At 47.8% G+C, this 21,835-nt stretch overlaps 2 protein-coding genes across 7 annotated transcripts in view; both read right to left on the reverse strand.

Moving 5' to 3' along the window:
• Cela1 (chymotrypsin like elastase family member 1) overlaps nt 1-10,179 on the reverse strand; it is a 15,696-nt gene extending 5,517 nt beyond the window's left edge. The window contains exons 1-6 of the mRNA XM_004637830.2: nt 10,132-10,179; nt 9,396-9,478; nt 8,301-8,401; nt 6,634-6,759; nt 5,353-5,489; nt 3,953-4,098 (exon numbers count right to left, since the gene is read on the reverse strand). Of these exons, the coding sequence (XP_004637887.1) occupies nt 3,953-4,098; nt 5,353-5,489; nt 6,634-6,759; nt 8,301-8,401; nt 9,396-9,478; nt 10,132-10,171 (633 nt within the window). The 5' untranslated portion in view covers nt 10,172-10,179. The remainder of the gene's footprint in view (nt 1-3,952; nt 4,099-5,352; nt 5,490-6,633; nt 6,760-8,300; nt 8,402-9,395; nt 9,479-10,131) is intronic.
• A 3,914-nt stretch (nt 10,180-14,093) lies between these two features.
• Nucleotides 14,094-21,835, reverse strand: part of Galnt6 (polypeptide N-acetylgalactosaminyltransferase 6) — a 42,806-nt gene continuing 35,064 nt past the window's right edge. For all 6 annotated transcript variants that reach the window (XM_023722810.1, XM_023722812.1, XM_023722811.1 and 3 more), the window contains 6 exons: nt 20,869-20,986; nt 19,213-19,413; nt 18,603-18,734; nt 17,913-18,014; nt 17,250-17,402; nt 14,094-16,135 (listed from right to left, as the gene is read on the reverse strand). In XM_023722810.1, the coding sequence (XP_023578578.1) occupies nt 16,022-16,135; nt 17,250-17,402; nt 17,913-18,014; nt 18,603-18,734; nt 19,213-19,413; nt 20,869-20,986 (820 nt within the window). In that variant the 3' untranslated portion in view covers nt 14,094-16,021. The remainder of the gene's footprint in view (nt 16,136-17,249; nt 17,403-17,912; nt 18,015-18,602; nt 18,735-19,212; nt 19,414-20,868; nt 20,987-21,835) is intronic.

A 21,835-nucleotide genomic window follows, 5' to 3' on the forward strand; every position in this document is an offset into this window, starting at 1 on the left:
AAAAAAAAAAAAAAGTCATTATTGCTGTTCAGTTAAAAAAAAGAAAGAAAGAAAGAAAAAAAAAAACTGAAGGTTGTGATGGAGTAGAAGGATGGGAATTAACTCAGAAGGCTGCCCCTTCTATGTGGGGCTGGCTGGCTGGCTGGCTGATGAAGGCCTAGAAGTTGTTGCGTGGCGAGCAAGTCTCCCCCACCCCTGGATTTTTAAGTTTTAACAAAGGAGAGTCCCAGGAAACCTGGGATGTGTTGGTTGTCTTATTTTTATAGTTCTTTGGATTCACAAAATCCTTTTAATTCTTTCATTCCACTACTTCAACCAGCCTGTCAGCCTCCTGCTAACGACTTCTCTTCCCCTCTGCATAGCTTGAACTTTGCGGTTGACATGCAGTCATGTCCTATTGCTGTCATCTTGCAGGAAAACCCAGCCTTGGATTAATCCATTCCTTACAGCTGGCATCTGAGTAAGATGGCATGAAGCACACACTCACGCGGTCATTGCCTCGTCTCCAAACTCAATACCGTGCCAGACAATCCTCCCATTCTCCTTAACAATCCCAAACTTATACAACCTTTCCACCTTCATTTTCTGCAGCCAAACTGGACCTTCCTAATTCATGAATGACCAGAAGCAACAATTCAAAACATCTGCCAACTTCCAGCCACCCACCCGGAAGACTCATGTCCAGAAGCCTGTCGGGGATCCCCCTTCCTGGCCAAAGTCAGTGCTGCCGGTTCCATCTCTTCCTTTTCTTCTGTTGTACCAGATACTCTCCTCTCTGCCTGTTAATGCACTCAGTTTTCTTCCCTTTTTAAACATTCACCTCCTCCATGATTAGCTATTCTTAAAGCTACCAGATCTTTTCTGTTCCTCTTTTTCATCCAAGATTTTTGGGAGAGTAATCTACATTTCCTGCTGTATTTCTCTTTCCCCTGCTATATATCTTACTGCATGTTTATCCTTCATTGTTCATTCTAGTTTCTGTCTTCACCACCCCACTAAAATGACTCTTTCCATGAACAACAGTGTCCAACAGGTACAAAGTAGCCATCTTCTTTCCCACTGTGGTTCTTGGCTGCATTGCATACTACACCTGTGAATCTTTATTGCTTTTTACTTCTCACTCCTGGCCCTTTCTTACTCGCTGGTTGGTTCTTTTTCTTCAGAATACCTCTAAGACCTTCAAGTGTCTATGCTTTCCTTTCTAGTTCTTCCCTAATCTAGTGTTCTCTTATTCCACAACCTTTTTTTTTTGGCAGAGGGAAGTACTGGTTGTACCTGGATGTACAAATCTTTTCCATCTTTTCTTGTTTGAGGCACTAATTCCATACCCTCAGATCACTTAAGCCCAATACCAGGAAATCATCCCAGATCCTCCTCATTTCCTCTCTCTTTTCCATTTCCTCCCTCCTCTCCATTCCTGTCACCATTGCCCAAATTCAGTCCCTCAAATTTCCTGCCTAGATCATTGCAATAGCTCCTTAGCTTGTCGCCCTGCCTTTCTTTCCCTTCTAAAAAACCACTCCTATGTCATCACCGGGGAACACTTCTAGAAGACACATCTCATGGTGCTGTGTTGTTTACAAGTCTTCTATGATTTTCCAGTGTTTAGGAGATAAAGGACAGATTTTTTAAAATGTATTTTAGTACAGGATCTACAGGGTCTCACTCCATACATCCCACTCATAGTGATCCTCCTGTTTTCAGCCTCCCAAGAGCTGGGATTACAGGTGTGTGCCACCACGCCCAGTCTTAGTTGCCATCTCAGTGTGCCCCAGGAGCAGGGCCAGCACTGCACTATGGGGATCAAACCCAGGTCCCTACCCTCTGCCTAACTACCTAAGCACATGCTTTAGTACACTGAGCTATCTGGCCAGTCCTTAAGGACAGATTCTTCTTCTTCTTCTTTTTTTTTTTTTTTTTTTGTGGAACCAGGGATTGAACTCAGACCCTTGCGCTTGCCAGGGAAGGGCTTATTCCACTGAGCCATCTCTCCAGCACCAAGGACAGATTCTTAAGCATAGAATTTGAACTGTTAAGTCACAGGAGCCTCTCCAGTTTCCTGACAACGCTTAGTAAAGTAATAGCTTATCTTCTAACCTAGAGGTTAGCAAACTTTCTATGGAAAGGCTAAATAGTAACTAGATTAGGCTTTGCAGACCATACTGTCTCTTTAGGAACTTCTGTATTATAGTACAAAAACAGCCATAAAAAATAGATAAGGGTGGCCAGGGAGATGGCTCAGTGGAATAAACGCTTCACTGGCAAGTTCAAGGGCCTGAGTTCAATCCCTGGTTCCACCAAAATAAAATAAAAAATTAAAAAAAAAAACCAAAAAAAATAAATAAGGGGCCTGGCATGGGGGCACACACTGGTCTCAGTATTCAGGAGGCTGAGGCAGGAGGATTGCTGTGAAGTTTGAGGCTAGTGTGGGCTATATAGTAAGTTCAAAGTCAGTCTGAACTACACAGCAAGATCCTGTCTCAAAAAAAAGAGTAAGTAAATGAACAACTGTGGTTATGACCTGATTGATGTCACTTATAAATGCTGCGAACTTGTATTTTTCATGTGTCCTTAAATATTCTTTTGATTTTTTCCCCTAGCCATTTGAAAATGTAATAACTATTTTTAACATGTGCGCTATACAATAATAGGCAGCAGCTGTATTTAGCCCATGGACCTCCAGCCTCTGCTCCATTCTAGCAGTGGGAATGTTGTTTCTTTTTCTCTTTTTTCTTTTTATGGCAGAACCAGAGATTGAACTCTGGCCCTTGCGCTTGCCAGGCAAGTGCTTATTCTACTGAGCCATCTCCCTGGCCCCAGGAATATTGTTTCTTGACCTGATGTTTTTACTCATGCTTTTTCCTTTCTTTGAATGTCTTTTCCCTTTTTTACCTGGTTTACTTCTATTGAACCCTCAGAACTTGCTGTAGGTTTTACTTTCCTAGGAAAGACAAGTCTTTCCTGTCTTTAGCAAATAGAAGTGGTACCTGTCCCTGAGCTTCCACACCAGTCTATACATGTCTTTACTGTAATACTTAGCCACACTGCATTACGACATAGAGCGTGTCTGCTCCTCAGCCCCTCCCCTATACGCCAGGTACCATATTAGTGACGCAAGAGAAACCAAACAATGTCAAGTGGAAGAGCAGAGGCGCACACTGACATTGATTCCTCTTTGTGTCCTTAACACAGTTCCTGATATATAGTAGATACACATTGAACATTTGTTGAACTTCATTAGAAACTCTTTCTTTCCTTTTTGAGACAGGGTCTCATCATGCAGTTTAGGCTGGCCTTGAACTCATTTGTAGCCCAGGTTGGCCTCAAACTCCCAGTGTTACCTCTGCCTCAGCCTCCCAAGTGCTGGGATTACAGGTGTATACTACCATGCCTGGATGAAAATCTTTAATATGGTTTATTGCTACTTGATCTTGTCTAAGTAAATAATTGTCAAAAAAATAAGTAAAGAATTGTCTCTATTATATAAAAACCAATATAAAGTTGCTTTGTGTATTTTTCCATACTATTCACCTGTATCCAATCCTATAAATAATGGGGTAAAAAGTGGTAATGGATGACGTACAAGAAAAAGATGGGCTTGGGATCTACCTTACACACAATTACAGCCACCCTTTGAGACCCAGCCCCAAATCTGGGTCACGAACATCTAAAGAACACATACATGAGCCAGCACACAAATATTGGGCCACCCACAAGCTTCTGAGGTGGGGGCATTGAGCAAGGCAAATTTTGAGGCTCTCTTCAACTTGGAGATTCCATGAATACAGAGTTACTAACACAGAATCATTCTCAGCTGCAAAAATAGAAAGCTGAGTCAGTACATAGGTACAAGAGTAGGTATGAAAAGGGAGAGAGCAAAGGGTGGAGGGAGGGTCAAAGGCACAGAGCAAAGGGATGGGACGGGATTTCCGACCCTTCCACATGTGTTCACCTGGCATCCAGAGCGAACTCCGTCTCCGCCGGCACACACCATAGTGTTCTTCACAGTGGAGCCCCAGTAGGAAGAACTGGAGCAGATGGCGTAGCTCACGCTGGGCAGGTAAGCCTGCTGCAGGGTGTTGGACACCTGACCATTGGCTGAACAGGACACACAGTGGAAGTCAGCCCTGATTCTGTCCAGGGAAAAATCCTTTCACACCGGCCAAACCTTCCCAAGCTCAGGGCAAACTCCTTCCCTCTGTGGTATGTCTCAGGTCCTCTTCTCTCTCTTTATATGGCAACTACAGGCTTCTTAGTGTTCTCAGCCAACCGTCCCACCCTGCCCTTTTCACTTGTGGATAACTTAGGTAAGTAATGAGAAAGATCTTCCTGGCTTAAAACTCCTCTGTGTTCTGCTCCTTACACTCTGGGCCTCACAAGCAGAACTAGGATGGGCCTACCTGTTTCCATTTTATAAGAACTTGGTTCAGCTTTCTTGCCTTAGCTCTTTTGACTTTTCAAAGCCTTTGCATATATATCTTTTTTAAATTACAGTAACCCTTTCATGTCATAGGTCAAGAAATTGAACCACAATGACATTAAATGAACTGAGAGCAGAGCCAAAAATTAGGAGGGTGTCTCTCAGCTCCAGGTTTTTCCAGCAGACCAGCTGCGCACAGCAAGGCTGGGCCTGCCCTCCAGAAACCCAGCTGCTGCCTGGCAGCTACCAGTCTTCTGTGCTGAGCTGAATATTTCTGTCCTTCCTCTCTGTCCCACAGCCCTCCCACCTTTCTTTTCTTTTCTTTTCTTTTCTTTTCTTTTTTCTTTTCTTTTCTTTTTCTTCTTCTGTTTCTTTCAAGACAAGGTCTTGCTATGCACCAAAGTGAGAGGCAGAACATCTAGGTTCTGGCCCTAATTAAGCATTAATTAGTCACATGATCTTGACCTTCAATTTCTTTGGTTCTCATTTTCCTCATGTACAAAATGAGAACTGATACAAAAGACTCTTTGGTCTAGATGTGGTAACACATGTCTGTAATTCCAGCATTATGGGAGGTTGAGGAAAGAATATCACAGATTGAAGCCCAGCCTGGGCAACTTGGTAAAATCCCGTCTCACAATTAAAATAATAATAATAAGAATAAGTCCTGGCAATATCACTCAGCACAAAGACCTCAGGTTCATTCCCCAGGATGCCTGTCCCCCATAATAACCACTCCTTGCTAAGAACATTTTTAGTTCCAAGAGTCTGATTCTCTGACTCAGCTATTCCATTTAGCTTGGCTTCACCCATCAGCTATTTTACCTTAGATTAATGGTCTCTTGTGTTAAGTACTTACTGCCACAGAAAAACATGCCCTAGTAGCTCAGCTACCAATCAAGAGCCCAGGGGTGTCCACATAGGTGACTTACTCTTGGTCAGGCCCCAGCCTGTTATGTAGCAGGGAGTGTCGTTAGCCAGGATGACTCCCTCCTGAGGCAGAACACCGAGCTTCACAGAGCTGTTGAGGGTAACTGACTTGGCCAGGCGCAGCAGGGCGATGTCGTAGCTGCAGGAAGAGAGAACTCACTCTGGACTCAACCCTTACCTCAGGTCAGCACCTGCACTAAGGTCACTGAGCCTTTGTGTCCCCAGGGGGTTGAAAAGGAAATTTGAATGAGGCGGATAGCTTGCTGAGCCGGTGAGCTGCAGAGATTGTGTGTTTAACAGCAGCACCTGCTGGTGAAAGGGCAGCATTGCAGGCTAGAGCCGAGGTCCGCAAACCAGGGAAGGGGCAAGCAGTCAGCGAAGAGCAGGTGCTGGCGTGTTGGTGGCAATGTTCTCAAAGAAGAAAGACATGAAATATTGTGTGGCTTTGAAAGTTCTGCAGAAGTCCCTGAGTCATTTGAACTCTATCCCCATGATGTTTAGCACAAACCCCTGTCTTTTTTCTTTTCTTTGGCAGTGCTGGGGTTGGGGGTGTCAAATCCAGGGTTTCTCACATACTAGGCAAGCACTCTGCTACGGAGCTAAAACCCCACCTCAGCCCTAGCCATCGCTTAATGATTTCCTTTCCAGAAGTCTGTAACTCACTCTTGCAGTTCTCCTGTATAAGACTCACTTTAGGAAATTTCTTTCTGAGCTGGAGGTGTAGCTCAGTGGGAGAGCCCTTGCCTAGTGTCTACTAGGTCCTTGGTTCAATCTCTAGCACAAAGAACGAAGGAAATTTTCTTCTACTGCTGAGTCTGTTCTATACAATGAATTACACTTAACATCAAAAGTGAAAAAGCAACATTAAGATCTATACAGAGGAGACTTCAGGCAACCAAATAATGCAAACTCTCTTCCATCAAGCAAATCCTGAAGAGCTTCTAAAATCCTTCCCCTCCTACCCCCCGAAGCAGGGATCGAACTCAGACCCTTGTGCTTGCCAGGGAAGCACTTATTCCACTGAGCCATCTCCCAGCCCTAGATCTTCTCCAATTCTGAAGCCCTCCCCAATCCCAGTTCTCCAAGTCCACTGGATGAATGAGCCTACACATTGCTTCTCAGTGAGACACAATGTTCTCTCTAGGGCTCAACTGGCTCCTCATGCAAAGGTCCAGTTATGAACCACAGACCAAGTTTCAGACCCTGCAACCCTCTGGCAGAAGATGTGATGGACACCAAGACTCTTCTCCTCCCTGCCCAGGACAGCCCGAGCCTAGGCTCACCCAGCAGCCACGTTATTTCTGTTCCACTTGGAGTGTACCACAATCTTCTGCACATTCACGTACTGCTCGGAGCCATCGGTCTGCTTCAGGTTGTGTTCTCCGACAACCACACGGTAGGTCCTGGAACTGGAGTGAGAGAAGGAAGCCCTGAGTGACCCAGGGAACTCTCTTGTCCCCTTAGAGAAAGGTTGGCAAGCCATCGTATCTTATCCATAGGAGGGGACTCCTTATGATCTGTTTCAGGCAGAGGAGGATCAAAGCACCTCAAAGACAAATAAGGAACAAAGCCCCCATTCTCTGACTTACTGACTTGTGAGACAGAACAGCACTATGGGCTTCACTTCTGCACCTCATACTCTGGGACGCGTGTGGTAAGCAAGAGTGAAAGAACGGCTAAGAGCCACAAGGCAATTCGAGGGAAGTCTAGACGTGTTTGTTTGTTTGCAGTACTGGGGATTGAACTCAGGACCTTGTTCTTGCCAGGCAAGTGCTTATTCTACTGAGCTATCTCCCTGGCCCTGTTGGTTTTTTTTGTTTTTAGTGGAACCAGGGATTGAACTCAGGCCCTTGCGCTTATCAGGCAAGCGCTTATTCTACTGAGCTATCTCTCCTGGCTCCTCTGTTTTGTTTTTGATACAGCATCTTCCTATGCAGTTTGGGCTGACCTTAAACTGACTGTGTAGCCCAGGCTGGCCCCAAACTCACAGTCTCAGCCACCTCAGTGCTGGGATTATAGGATTCACCAGCCATCATGTGTGGCATGGACTGGTAATTCTTAAAGTGTGGCCCAGGTCCACAAGCACGAGCAGTCACCCAGAGACTTGAGCGAAATGCCTATCGTCAGAGCCAGGTGGCACTTGCCTGCAATCCTAGCACTCTGGGAGGCTGAGGCAGGGATGTCATAAGTTTGAGCTCTACACAAGCAACTTAGTGACTTTAGTGAGGCCCTGTCTTCAAATAAAATATAAGAACTTCTGGGTATGTAGCTCAGTGTGAAGCCCCCGGGTGTATTATTTTTTATTTCTTTATTTTTTTTATGGAACTAGGAATTGAACTTGGGCCCGTGAGCTTGCCAGGCAAAGCCCCTGGGTTTAATCCTGAAATCACAAACAAGCAAAAAGGAAATGCCTATTGTCAGGCCTCACTGTGGACTTCTCAAATCAGAAATTCTGCCTGGTGGTGCTCAGCCATCTGTACCTTCCATGCGATTCTCATACATCTCAAATTTGAGAACTATTGCCCATGACAAAAGCGAAAACATAGTTTCCAGTCCTGTGTTGACGAGGCACTGAAATAATCCTCACAACTCTACCACGTAGGTATTATCATCCCATTTTAGAGATAAGGGAATGAGAGAAGAGAGAAGCTAAATCAGTTGCTCAAGGTTACTAGGTAGAAGATGGTGAGGCAAGCTGGAAGCCCGAGCCTGACTCCATAACTTGTACTTTCTTCCAAACTGTCTCCTTGTTACAACGATTTCCAAGCACAGGTGGGTTGGCCAGTGGCCCGCTGTTCTTTTTTTTTTTTTTTTTCCAGAACCAGGGATTGAATTGAGGCCCTTGCACTTGCCAGGGAAGCGCTTATTCTACTGAGCCACCTCCTGGCCCCATATTAGACATTCCTTCTGAAAATTCAGCATCCTCCCTCTCAGGGGCTCATTTTCTCACCTGTCTACACAGTGAGCAGCTGTCAACACCCAGTTCTGTTTGATGAGGGTCCCTCCACAGGTGTGATGCCAGGAATTTAGAGACGAGTACTGGAGGGAAATCTGGGTGGCAAGGAAAGAAAGGAGGGATAGGTCGGTGTTTCTCAAAAGGCTCTGCCTCACAGGAAAATTCCTGATATCCCTCAAAACATTCTCCAACCTTCTCAGCTAAGGATAGCAAATAGGGTTCATTTGACTTGCCAATTGCTATAGATTGGTTGGTAGTGGCTACCCAGTGTCAATGCCTCTGGGGTCAGCTTACAAGAAAGCGCCATTGTTGGGGGATGTTTGCTGTGTCCGTGGATGGGGGAATAAAGGCACCCATGGAGTGTATTTCACATGCTTGCTCTAGGTTGTTGGTTCAGAACCCAGGTCCTTTTATCATGGCTTCTTCTTGGAAAAGTATCCTTTTAGCGTTCTCAAAAACACTGTCCCCACCCCATTGAGGGAATACTCAGAAACACAATGGAATGTTCATTTCCATCAGTTGGGTTTTCCTCACATTTTACAATAGCTCCACTGAAAAACAGGGCTCAAATTGTGGTGACTTCAATCTAATTGCAATTGCATTGATTTCTTTCCAAGTGTGGCTATTCACCTGTTAAGTGGCCAGTTTTACACATGTAGATTAGCTTAAAGCAGGGCCCAGCCACCCTGTTACAAAAACGGAAGCATTTTACCCAAAGAAGTGACTGCTCTGTGTGTGTGTGTGTGTGTGTGTGTGCGCGCGCGCGCGCGTGTGTGAAGTGGGCTGGATGGAGTACATGTATGGGCCTGGCACGTGGTCTTGCAGCACGGCACAAGCAATGTGGTGGGTACTATAGAGGTAGTCTGTGTTTGGGGATATGCTTGGGAGGTCGGTTGCTGTTAAGTCCCTGCTGCCAAGCTTTTACATTTTAGAACCCAACTAAGCCTGGTCCCATCCATCTTTAAAACCTGCGATCTAGACAGTTGGCAAGCTGCGGGTTGAGAATACACACAAGCGTACATAACACTTGTTGTAGGTGCCTAGCAACACGCATTCAGTTGCAAGTCTGGGCTGTGAAGAAACACCCACCTGAGAGGGCCAGGAATTCTTCTGGGCCTCAGTCCCTCCAACTACTCGAGCATTTGTTTCTGGAATGTCCTGGGTGCTGTGTCCTTTGTGGAGCAGAAGAAAAGTGGGTGATGACTCAGCACGGGGGCAGCTCTGCGTGGGGTGGGGGAGGGCTACTGTGTTTTGAGGAATGCTAGCCCTGTCTGCAAATTCACAGCTCTTCTCTGACAACCGAGGGGCCCTGCTGTGAGTTCTCTGAGCCCCTTCTGAAAGCCGGGGCACCTGAGTAGCTTTTCTCAGGTGGCCTGGAACTGGGGCTTGGTAGGAAGGACCTATCTGGAATCAACAGCTGGGGGCCCCAGAGGCCCCTGGGCCTTGGATTGCTACATTTGAGGGAACTCCTCCCCTGATGTTTGGCAGGATTTTCCTCTGGACAGGGACAGCAGGGCACATCCAGCTGGCCACTCAGGATATCCTCCTGTCAAGGTGCTGGTAGGGAAGCTCTGGCCCCTCAGAAAGGGGCTTCTTTCTGCTTCATGGTTCTAGGATCTTTCACCAGGACAGCCTTGCATGGATGGTGGTGACCCCATCTTTTCCATCTTATGCTCCAGGGCAGTATCTAGTATTTTTGCTAGAATCACAGGCAGAGCATCCTATCCTCCCCTGGGATAGGGAGCCAGCCTAGGCTGAGGGAAGACACTCTGACCCTTGTGCAAAAGCTCCCTCCCTTTAGAACTCAGCCAAAGGATCCACTTACCATAAAGGACCAGGGTGGTGAGCACAAGGAAGCGCAGCATGTTGCCAGTGAAGCAGATCGCTGCCCTCTTGCCATGAACCAAGCCCTCTTTATCCTCCTCTTATCAGCAGCTTTGCTGACCTTCTTCCTGCCAGCTGACAGGGCTGTGGGTGGAAGGCAGGGAAAGTCGCAGGTGACATGGAAGTACAAATGAAACGATTGCTTTTTAAGTCAACTAATTTATCTGTAATTCAAAGACAGATCAAGGTTGGAGCTCAGTTAATTATCTGCTGTCAGTTGAAAAGCATCCAACAAACCCTTTTTCAAAAATAAAATGGAAGCTGGGGGTGGTGGTGCTTACCTGTAATCTCAGCACTCAGGAGGCTGAGGCAGGAGGACACCATAAATTCAAGGGGAGTCAGAGCTACACAGTGAGCTCAAAGCCAGCCTGAACTACATAGCAAGAAAGCCTGTCTCAAAAAACCCAACCAAACAAAAATAATATAATAAAATAAAATGGAGAACCAAGACCCCTTTTCCCTTGGAGGGTGCACCTGATTGTTCTACCCCCAGCATCCATCACTGTCCCACTGAGCATGAGGAGGACGATTAGCAAAAGGAAGACACTGGGGACAGGGCTGCCCCTTGCACACAGGTGCGCATGCAGGCAGAGGTAAAGCAAACGCCCCCTGGGGAGAATCTAGCGGGAGCAAATACTGAGAAACAGGGTGGGGAGACTCAGGCCAGGAAGAGCGCTCCTAGATCCACCGAATGCGGAGCAGGACAGGAGACTTCCAGACAGGATGACTTCCTGCGGACTAGGAGAACTGGGGGCGCAGGGCACGGAGTCAAGGGGCAGGCAGGCCCTGCAGGAGGTGAGGGCTCTGCCCCTTATGGTCAGCAGAGGAGAGACACGCGCGAGGTGCAGTGGTCAGCGTCCCTGAAGGCCCCGGGGGCGGGGGGGGAGGCTGTGGTGCAGCAGGAGTGAAGTGGGGGACTCGGGTGTGGGCGGGGCTTCCTGGAAGCCGGAAAGTCCCCTGGTCCCCTGGGCTTCTGCTGTCCACACAGCGCAGAAACCAGGCCACATGCCTGCTGGGATGGGAGAGGCCCGGGAAGGGCACTTGGGCTCTGCACAGGTCACGTGGGCTGCTCAGAGCTGCGCTTTCATGCCCCGGTCGCCCGTAGGGCTCTCTCTCCAGTCTCTTGCATTCAGAGACAAAGTAGACCTCAGAGAGGCAGCCCGAGTTGGGCGGAGGGATCCAGGGCCTTTCTCTTCTCCTCCTACTTCCCAGCCTCTCTCTGTTAGCCCAGGAGAGGAACCCAAGAGGAGGCTGAGGGCTCTGACATCACATAGTCCCAAGTTGTGAACCTATAAGGGCAGGGCCTATTTCATACGTGTTTCTGTACCCTTGGCCTGACCCAGGGAAACCCAATCTGTATTTGCTTAAAAACCAAACTCTAGGACTGCATTTAAAGCCTCACAATGGGTGCCTAATCTCCCACATTGCAAAGCTCATTTATATATTAGGCATACATAGTGGCCTTGGCTTAAATTTTCAGGCACTATATTTCTTTAAGTAATCCCAATGCTAGCCATATATTCTTTTGAAATAAACACAGGCACACACACACAAAAGTACAAGTCTGTGAATTATACATTGAATAAATTAGTTCTAATCCTACTGTGAAATAACTATGTAGCTTTAAAACAGTAAATTAAGCAGTAATTGTGTGTATGTGTGGTGGTGCATGCTTATAATCCCAGAACTCAGGAGGTTGAGTCAGGAGGATCTCCACAAGTTTGAGGCCAGCCTAAGCTACACAGTGAGTTTAAGGCCAGCCTGAACTTCACAGTGAAACCCTGTCTCAAGATGAAGAGCAAATTATAAAAAAAAAAGACAGTAGGTCAGACTTAAATGAGCTGACATGAAAATATCCAAAGTGAACAAACCAAAGTCCCACACAATATGGTACTGTGTATTAGTGTATTTGTGTTATCACCAGAAGATGGCAGAGGAGGGTCTCTAAAGCAAGCTGTGGCCCTGGACAGCTAGTAGCGTGTCCTCCCAAGATTATAAACTGACATTCACCTGTGAGCTTTTGAGCCTACTGTACAATGCTCAGTCGTGGACTGCACAGGTGACAGGGGAAGGCTGTACAGAGAGGGCGCAGTGCAGTGCTGACTGCCTCCCGCGGCCACCATGCAGTTACACCGACCCTCTTCCTGCAGCTGTTACATGCACTTGGTGAGTAAAGTGCAGCAATTCCTGACAGGATGTCAACCTATCTACACCTGCGCCTCAGAGGACAGGTGTTTATTGTTACTAAGCAGACATGCGTTTTCTTATTTATTCAATGTGAATTTGTTATTTTGTAAAGTAATAAGGCAAAATATAAAAACCAAGGGGATTTTGGGACTTGATATACATTAACTGTATTACACATTTTAAGCTGGGCACAGTGGCACAGCTCAGCACTTGGGAGGCTGAGGCAGGAGGGTCATTTGAGTTTGAGGCCAGCCTGAACTGTATAGCAAGACCCTGTCTCAAAACAAAAAAATAGTAACAATAAAACTATAGTATACATTTTATATGTGGCCTGAGAATTCCTTTTCAATTATGTTCTGCAGACCAGGCAAGTCAAAAGTCTGGACACCTGTGCTGGAAACAGTTAAGACTCTAGAGAATAAATCAATAGGTATGGGGCATCCTGAGGATAAGTTTCTTTCTCTTTCCCTCTCTGTCTCCTTTCTTTCTTTAATTTTTAAGACAGGATCTTACTAAGTTACTTAAACTCCCCAGCTGGGCTCAAACTTATAATCCTGTACCTTAGTCTCCCGGAGTGCTGGATGACATGCATGTGCTACCACTCCCAGATAAGATTTTTTCAACCTATTTTCTATATTATCTGACTTTTCTCTACAGTATTACTTTTGTAATTAAAAATAATAAACAATGGGATATTTTTACTCTTTGGAGCAAGGGCCCAGTACTCTTCAAGTACCCAGAAAGGATCAGCGCTTCAGTGCTATTGTGCTGGGAGAGTTGCACAGAGCTGGGGGCAGGTTTTAAAAGGTGAGACCCTTGGTTGGTGCTGAGAATGGTCGGGGAGGGGGCTAGATGGGTTTAAGGGAATAATGCAGGTGCTGAGGTAGGGCAAGTTTAGCTGTGGCTAGGGGGAAGGCCAAGAACCTACATCCTCAATTTTCCCACCACTTGGTCAGCACCCCCTTCCTTCTAACCTCCTCCCTTCCTTGGACTCCCCCGGCCTCATGTCCAGGCCTCCCCTGGGCACGGCATGTGGTCCTGTCTCCTGCTGCACCCCTGAGCCTTGATTTTTTTTTTTTTTTTTTTGAGAGAGAGAAAGGGTCTGGCTATGTAGCTTAGGCTGGTCTTGAACTTGTGGTGATCCTCTTGCCTCAGCGTCCTGAGTGCTGGGATTAGAGGAGGGTACCACCATGTCCAGCTGAGTTATTCTTTTTATGTTATTTATTTAACTTTTGCAGCTTAGTTACTCTTAACTCACTTAGGAAACGCTATTCTGGTGCAGGTGTGAGGCAGCTTCTTGGCCTCACAAGGAGCAGCATCCTGGTTAGACACAAGATAACTGAGCTTGGGGACTACTGGGTGATGCTACAGACATGACGAGCCCCCAGGACAACTAGCCAGCGGCCCTTGCTTGGAAATTGTTTGGATGCTTAATGCAACTGAGAATGAGGTCAGGATCGTGGATTACGACTCTCACTAACCTGAGTTATTAGAACTGGAGTCAAAGCCTTTTCATTTGGGCCCCAGTGCACTCTTCCATAGGGCACTTGCCTTGTGGCACAGTGCCTTGGGCTGCAGTACGCCTAAGGGGTGCACAGAATGTTTTAGATTATTTTAAGATCAGAATAAAATACATAAGAATCTGGATTATATTCACTTTTATACCAGTGCACTCACAAAATATAATTTTCTTTGTTTTAGGAGAGCAGGGGTAGTGCCCACCGAAGTGAAAATGCAGCCCTCCTCTAGCTTCCACACACCCACTCCGCCACGAGGTCTTGCTTTTTTAGATCCACTTGTTTCTGTCCCTCTGTGGCTATGCTCATGATAGATAGCTGCTTGCGTGACATTTCTGCTTCCTGAGTCTTTCCCACCTTCTCTATCAAAGAGGGCGTGGGAAACTCCTGGCTAGGTGCCTAGTGTTCGGCTGCACAGTGGGATGATCCACGTTCAGTGCTTGACTTCTCTATCAGTGAGGTCAAACGTCATTGCCTTCGTGAGGCCTTTGCTGATCCCTAGAAGTGGAAAGGATTTTTCCTTAGAGCTCACTGAGCACATTTTTGAACATTTCTAGGCTTTCACGACCCTTCTACATTCGGACCAGGAGTTCTGCGGCAGAAGGACCTCATCTTCTGTCCCTGCCTGCTTCACATGCTTGATGCCCACTCCGCAGGCCGGACTTGGGGCAGAGGGTATTTGGGGGAAGGGGCGGGGGCGGGGGGCGCTTCTCAAGCGTACGCGGTATTTCCGAGCCCGAACCGACTGACTCGGCTAAGGCGCGGCCAGGGGAAGAGAAGCCCAACACACACTTGCTCTCCCACTGCCATAAAACCTTTATTTCCACTGGGCTCCCATGTCCAACTCTTCTCTTTTAGAGACAGAACTTTCTCCTTTTCCCAACGGGCTCTTCCCTGGCCGTTTTCTTCCGTCCCTTTGGCTGGGGCACCTCAGAGCGGCTCCTTCACTGGGTGCTACCGGCTCCCATGCATGCTTGCCGTGCTGTGTGCGAGCTGGAGGCAGAAGTGGTCCCACAGCACCTCCATGCGGCCGCAGTCTGCTATTGACGTCGGAAGACTTCCTGGTCAGAATTTTCATTAGCTTTCAGAGGGGTGTGCTGTCAGACAAAGCAGCCACGTGCAGCAGGGTTCACCTTGCTCGGAGAAGAGCTAGTACAGACGTCCAGTCCGCTTCACACCAGGACTTGGTACAAACACAGAAGATGGGATCAGATATGCTCGACTGCACAGTGTCCCTGCTTCCTCGGTCTTCCCCCTAAACCCTTTGGTGAGAGGGTTTCACTATGCAGTTCAGACTGGCTTCAAACACATGGCGATCCTCCTGCCTCAGCCTCTCAAGTGCTGGGATTACAGGCGTGCACCACCATGCCTGGCCTGCTTCTCAGTTTTGCCAGGACTCTTGTTAACTTCCTCTGGCTGACAGTACCTCAGTGATAAAAAAGGGCAAACAGGGACTGGGAAACACCTGGTTAGGTGTCTAGTGTTCTGTGGCACAGCGGAACGATCCATGGTTCAGTGCTGGAGACTGGGCCTCAAGATCAGCTTGAGCCACTTAGCTACACAACTGTGGACAAGCTTCTGTATCTCTGCCTCTGCCCTCTTACCTGGAGGATGGACACAGTAGATCTCATCCGATCTTTCTCATAGCATAATTGTGCAAATGAAATAAGAGAAAGGATACCTCACTGGGTGCTTCTGGTAAATTGCAGTCAGTTCTACACACCAGGTATTATTAAAGAGGGAGGCTCTCTTTGACCTCAACATCTTCTATTAGATCAGACTATTTCACTAAATACTGCAAGTGCTTTGGCTGACTAACACTTCAGGGCTGCAGAGGTATTCTTCTTGACCTCAGGGTTGCTGCCCTTGGCCTGTCCTCTGCTCTGGAGGACTTTGTTCCAAAATCAGAAGGAAGTTCTAGGCATGTCTGAATAGTTTCTTCTATCAGAGTAGAAGAAAATGGGCTCATTGTTGCAAGGGGCAAGAAGGTTTGCCTTGACCTCCACTTGGTTTACAAAGCCATCCTGAAGGCCTAGAGGGCTGATGACCAGGATTCCACACATTGGCCATCCTATTTCCTGAGAGTACTTGGGGCAGAAGAGGAGATCACGGGGGAAGATCATGGGCCTAGACAAAGAGCCAGAGCTGGTAGGGGTCACTGGGATTGCAAGGGGCCATGGCTGGCTTTTTGTCCTGGGATGTCAGGCAGGTACCAGATCCTGAGTTCCTGATGAGCTGATCCTAAAAACAACACAGTAAAGGGTCAGTCTGGGCTGCAGAACTCCAACAGTGTTACTGGGGGTGAGGGGGGACCGATACAAGACAAAGGAGGCCCAACCAGGCACAAAGAGGACACTTCCAATTCCATCCCTGGAATGCAGACTCTGAGAGATACATCTCCCAGCTTCTCTGTGTTGGGTGCCAGTTCCCTACCCCCAGCTTTAGCCTGAGTGGTTGGAAGACAAGTAGAAGAAAGCAAGGCCACAGCCAATAGAAAAATGCTTTCAAAGCCTCCTTCATGGCCAAATTCAAAGACCTGAGGCCACTGTTGCCCACTCCCCATTTGTGTATTTGATATTTTGAGGATACTTCCTGTGTCCTCCAGGCTAGCCTCTTTCCCTGAGTGGAATGGAGTTCCAGTGGGTTCAGTCCTGTGGCAGTGATGCCTATCCTGAGGCAGCATGGCACCATGGAAAACCCAAAGGCTTTCCAGTCAAATTTACCTAGGTCTGAGCCCTACTCTGCCATTTATTAGGTCTTGGACTTGGGTCTTGGGCCAGGCACAAATTTGTTGGGCTTCACTTGGCAGGAATGGGGCCCTGCATACTTGGAAAGAGCCCCTGGAAGATGAACCAAGCTAATGTGTAACTGCTTCATCCTGCACCTGCCACACAGAGGCAGGAAGGACCCATGAATGACCCTACATAATTATCTACTAGAAATGCTAAAAGGCCAACAAACGCTTATGCTGCGGCAGAACTGGACACGAGCCCTGCTCTCTGGTTCCATGTTTGCACCAGCCGGAACCAGCCAACATCAACTCATACTCAAGTCCTGAGAACTCTGCTGCGACCACACCCACACTGCTATTCCCTTGCTCCAATCCACCCTCGTGTCTCAGGCAGAAGACATAAAAAACAAGGATGGGGCAAATGTGGCCTCAGGTTCTTGATTCTAAGTCTATTTTGTTTTGTTTTGAGGGTCTCACCATATAGTCCAGGCCCACCTTAAACTTGCTATGTAGCCCAGGCTGGCCTTGAACTCGCAGTCATCTTCCTTCCTCGGCCTCTCAAGTGGTGAGACTATAGACAGGCATTACCAGCTCAATTCTGAGCTTCCTGGACAAGTAACTCACCTGGGTCAATTCCCATTCCTCGTCCTTGGGCACTTGGCTATTTTTGCCAGTGAAGTGACAGGTCCTCATGCCCAGTGTGCTGGCACTGGCATGTAGACACAGCTGTTTAGCAACGTTGTGACGCAGGTCTCTCTGGGTCGTATACTCAAAGTACTGGAAGTCAAGAGAAGGTCCTGAGGAACAGGTGGGGAGTTTGTCCACCACCTTCCAAAGCCACCTGCCCTAAAATGCCAACCACGGGCGGACCCCAAGGGAGGAAAGAAGTGGACAGGGCCACGCCAAGACTTTTGTAACTTGTTTTGCCTTCACGGTTTTTGCTATATCTGGTTGTATAGAGAGAAAAACTTTTCCACATCCATCTGTAAATATCACACAGCCCCTGGGCTCCTGCAGCGGGCTTTCTCTGCATAAGTGCTTCCTGCCATCACTGTGCAGTACCAGCACTGATGTCAGTGTTCGCTCTCTGTCCCAAGCTGAGACATCAGTCCTTGGTGCTTCCTGAGGTGGGGATGGTACTCCTCCTCCTCCTCTTCTTCTGGGTGTCCTCCACCCCAGGCTTCAGGAAAGTACTTAGGGTACAGGAAAGGAGCCCATGAGGAGAGGAGGTGCCCTAGAGACAGGCCTCTCATGGACCTGCTTGCCTGGCACGCACGGGCTGTCTACCTGATTGCCGCCAAGGCCGTGGCAGGAGTACATGATAAGGGGCTTCCCTCCGCGGTTGTTCTCACCCACATCCAGGCATTTATTGATGCCGAGGTTCTTGATCTGCGGAATGTAAGTAAAAGGGGAACGAGGATAGCAGCGGGGAGTTTCCTAGTTATGTTATGGGGCCACCCAAGCTGGGATGAATTTGCAGGGCAGGATTTCTCCTCTGTAGTTTTTGCTCTCCTGTTTATTAATTCAGATACATGACAGTAACAGCAAAGAGAGGTGCACAGCTCCTGAGCCTAAGAAAGCCAGGCCTGGACACCCTCTGTGGGGGAAGATGGGGAACTACTCAGGACACTCACAGTATGCCACCCACACCATCAGCATCACCTGGGACCTGGTTGAAATGCAGATTTTTAGATCCCATCCCCATCCTCAATAGATGCTCTGAGGGCGGAGCCCAGCCACACTCCTGCTGACTGATGCATATCAACATTTGACAACCACTTTATGGGTGGCCTTCCTTTTGCCAAATTTTTAGCTATCTCTAGAAGCCCTGAAGTGGCCCCTCCATCCCCTTTCTGGATGAAAAATGATGGAGAGTGAAGGTTAATTACTGACTGCCATTCAGTGGTAAGGTAGGGGTTCTGAACTTCTTTACAGGGGCACTATGATTATGGTAGACATATTGGTTCTCAAACTTACAGCTCCATAGAAGGTTGGATTCAGGTCAGGAACAAACATCTCTGGGTAGATGTTGTGCAAGAACCAGGAAAAGTTGTGACAGTGTAGTTGTTCCCTTAGCTGCAGTCGCTCCGAAATGTCACCAAAGGATTTCTGCCAATCAAGCCAGTCCCTTCTACCGGTCAATTCCAGTCTTGACATCCAGCCAGATAGCACAAAGCTCCAATTGCTTGCCTGCTTACTCCTGCTCAGGTGCCACCTCACATCTGATCCCAGACCTTCTGCACTGGCTTGGAGCCCCCGCTCAAACCCCACCAGCTCCTTCACCTCCCAAGACCCCCAAGCAGCAATCCTGCTCCCTGATTCTAGCTTATCAGAGTCACCTCTCCTGTAGGAGCTTCTTTTTCTCTGAATCTTTTCCTTTCTCTCCTCTCTAAGGTAGGCCAACCAAGGCTCCTCTCTAGCCTTCACAATCTGTATGCCCAAGGCCCTCCTATGGGCTTTACCTCACAGGGCCCTGAGCAGTAGAGTGAGGCACTGGATGGTAGAGATGGGGAGGACTCTGTCATCAGGCCCTTGGCCAAGCTCTGAGATTCTGTGCTTCTTTTCAACCCAACACCACTGCTCTCACCTCTTGGGCTATCTTTGCTGCCTGCAGATTTCTTCTGTAGAAAATCTTCTTGTAGTCATCCATCCACACCTCGGCCAGGCGCACTTGGTTGCGAGCAATGACACTGGTGCCCTTGGGGAAGGTGTGGGGGCTCTTGGTACGGAACACATGGCCTACCACAGAGCAGGGGATGATCTCCAGCTGGCCCCCGCACTGCCACACCTAGTACAAGAGGAGACAGGGTGGGGCCTTCAGCAAGGTGCAGGGGAACAGGACAGTCTCCCCCAAAGCACCGCTGTTTTGTTCCCAGGATGCTGGAGCCCAGGTCCAATGACCCAGGCAAATAGTTATCTCTCCCTGGAGAAAGGGACAGTGACTAGGCTTCCCACCAGGCCATGACCTCATAATCCCAGGCTTTCTGATTTTGGTTTACACAAATGGAGATTTGAAGAGCCATGAGGCCCACGGCCCACTTTTGAGAACAGAAGTTGCTTTTGTGCTATGTATCTATCTACTCTGAGCTCTGGTGACTTGTCTTTTTGACCTAGAAATGTGACTTTTTTGTTTTTGTTTATTTTTGAGACAGGACCTCACTGTGCAGTTCAGGCCAGCCTTGAATTCATTATTTAGCCCAGGATGGCCTCGAGCTCCTGCCTCAGCCTCCTGAGTGCTGGGGTTACAGGTGTGCACCACCACACCTGGCTTGGAGATGTGATTTTTATCAGCCTCTCCAGGTGCTAACTGGAAACTCAAGTTCCCCAAATCAGAGCATCAGTGTATAAGTAAATAGCAAGAACAGGTAACTGCCAGGTGGCTTGTCCCAGTCACCTGAGCCTTTAGCATGCCAGTTTCCTAGGAGGGAGTGTGAAAACAGATCACAAGCTCACTGGGGAAACCTAGAATCAGAAAACCTGGAGTTGTGATGACTGGCAAATGACCCTTCTCCATGCCAGTGGACTGGCCTATGACACCCTTCCCCCTGCTTTCTTCTGGATTTTATTGGAAACTATAGATCATTCATAGCATGGTAACACAGAAGCACATAATCACAGTACCAGCAGATACCAGTTATATGCTGAATATGCACATGACACTGTGAAAGGTGACTTTATACCTGAGCTCATGTGTGCATTACTTTTCCACTGGCATGGGGATTTGTGGAGGTTTCATAGAGAAACAGTCCTTTGGTCCTGATTTAACCAATTCTTAGAATCCCTTGGAGTTCTAGTGCCCACCAGAATTGGGGCCACCACTTTGTCCCACAGTGACGAAAAGCTTGTTGAGCATTTAGAGGGACAATCCGAGTGCAACCTAGGATGTGCTTTTTGGCCTCAAAAGGGGAATGCAATTGTTGAAAAAACAGTGATATGTTACTGACCTGTTTCTACCTTCACCCTAACCTTTCCCATAGATTGCACAAGCATCTCCAGATGGTCAGTCCTTAATGCCTCCCATTATCCTTTTCCTCTGAGAAACTGTAGCTGTTCCCCAGTCCACTAAGTTTTTTCTAAGTGACCCAATCTAACTGCCAGAGCCCTATGGCCATGGACAGGGAGGGGAGCAGGACAGAGCCATGCCAGGAAACGGTCACCATTTCAGTTTCAGAGGCAACATCCCCAAGGCCCCGGCTGCCTCCTGGGATGCTGTGATTCCCCACAAAGCCCTCTTCTCTCTCACCCGGAAGGACATTTCCACGTTCTCCCCTCCCCAGATCTCCATCTGATTATCATAGGTACCGATGTGCTCAAAGTAGGACTTGGAGATGGAGAAGAGGCCTCCAGCAAACGTCGGGGATCTAGAGAGACAGAGGGAGAAGCACGTTCCTGGGATGGGCAGCCCTCCTTCCACCAAGTCACTTGTTTGCAAAGCTACGTCTTCTTTTCCTTCTAGGGCCAGGCTAAGGAGAGATGTAATTGTTGTTTCTGGCCTCTCAAAGGCCTTCATTCATTCACTCCACTGAGAATGCATGAAACACCAGCCTCTAGGGCCCATGCTGCATGGTGGGCATCTGGAGCCGACAAGAACAAGCTCATTTCCTGAGAACACAGGCTGGTAGCAGAGGGGAACTTTCACTGGCTGCTTTTGGGCACAATGTGACTACAGTTGAGTAAGATACTCAATTTTCAGAAGCAATGTGAAATTGTTTTTGAAAACAGGCAGGATTCAAGCCAGGAACAAATAAAAGAAATGAGTGCCTTTGATCAGAAGGGCTGGTCCCATTCTCTGTCAGGGTCTGTGGGTCTGTGTCAGAGACCGTGAGGCCACAGTACTAGTTTAGCCCTGGTGTTCACTGGTGCCTGAGAATCTGGAGCTTTGGCATAAAGCTGCCAGCTGTCTTGAGCAGGACAAACTGATAAGAGGTGCTCCTGAAAGCCTTGGGGGGAGAAAGCCAGATTAAACTCAATGTTTGGACCCCAGGGAACACGTAGAAGGCTATAAAAAGATTTTGGCTTTCAGACAAAGGCCAGGAAGTACAAATAAGTGTATAAAAATATCTCATTTGATAGAATTTATTTTTTTTTAATATATTTTTTTAAATATTTATGTGTGTGTGTGGCCAGCTCAGCCCACCAGGGGCAGGGCTGGCTGGCATGTGGTGCTGGGGATTGAACCGCGGTCCCTGTGCTTTGCTTAGCTTAGCTTG

The sequence above is a fragment of the Octodon degus genome, unplaced genomic scaffold (genome assembly GCF_000260255.1).
Source record: "Octodon degus isolate 3935 unplaced genomic scaffold, OctDeg1.0 scaffold00093, whole genome shotgun sequence".
Taxonomy (NCBI): domain Eukaryota; kingdom Metazoa; phylum Chordata; class Mammalia; order Rodentia; family Octodontidae; genus Octodon; species Octodon degus.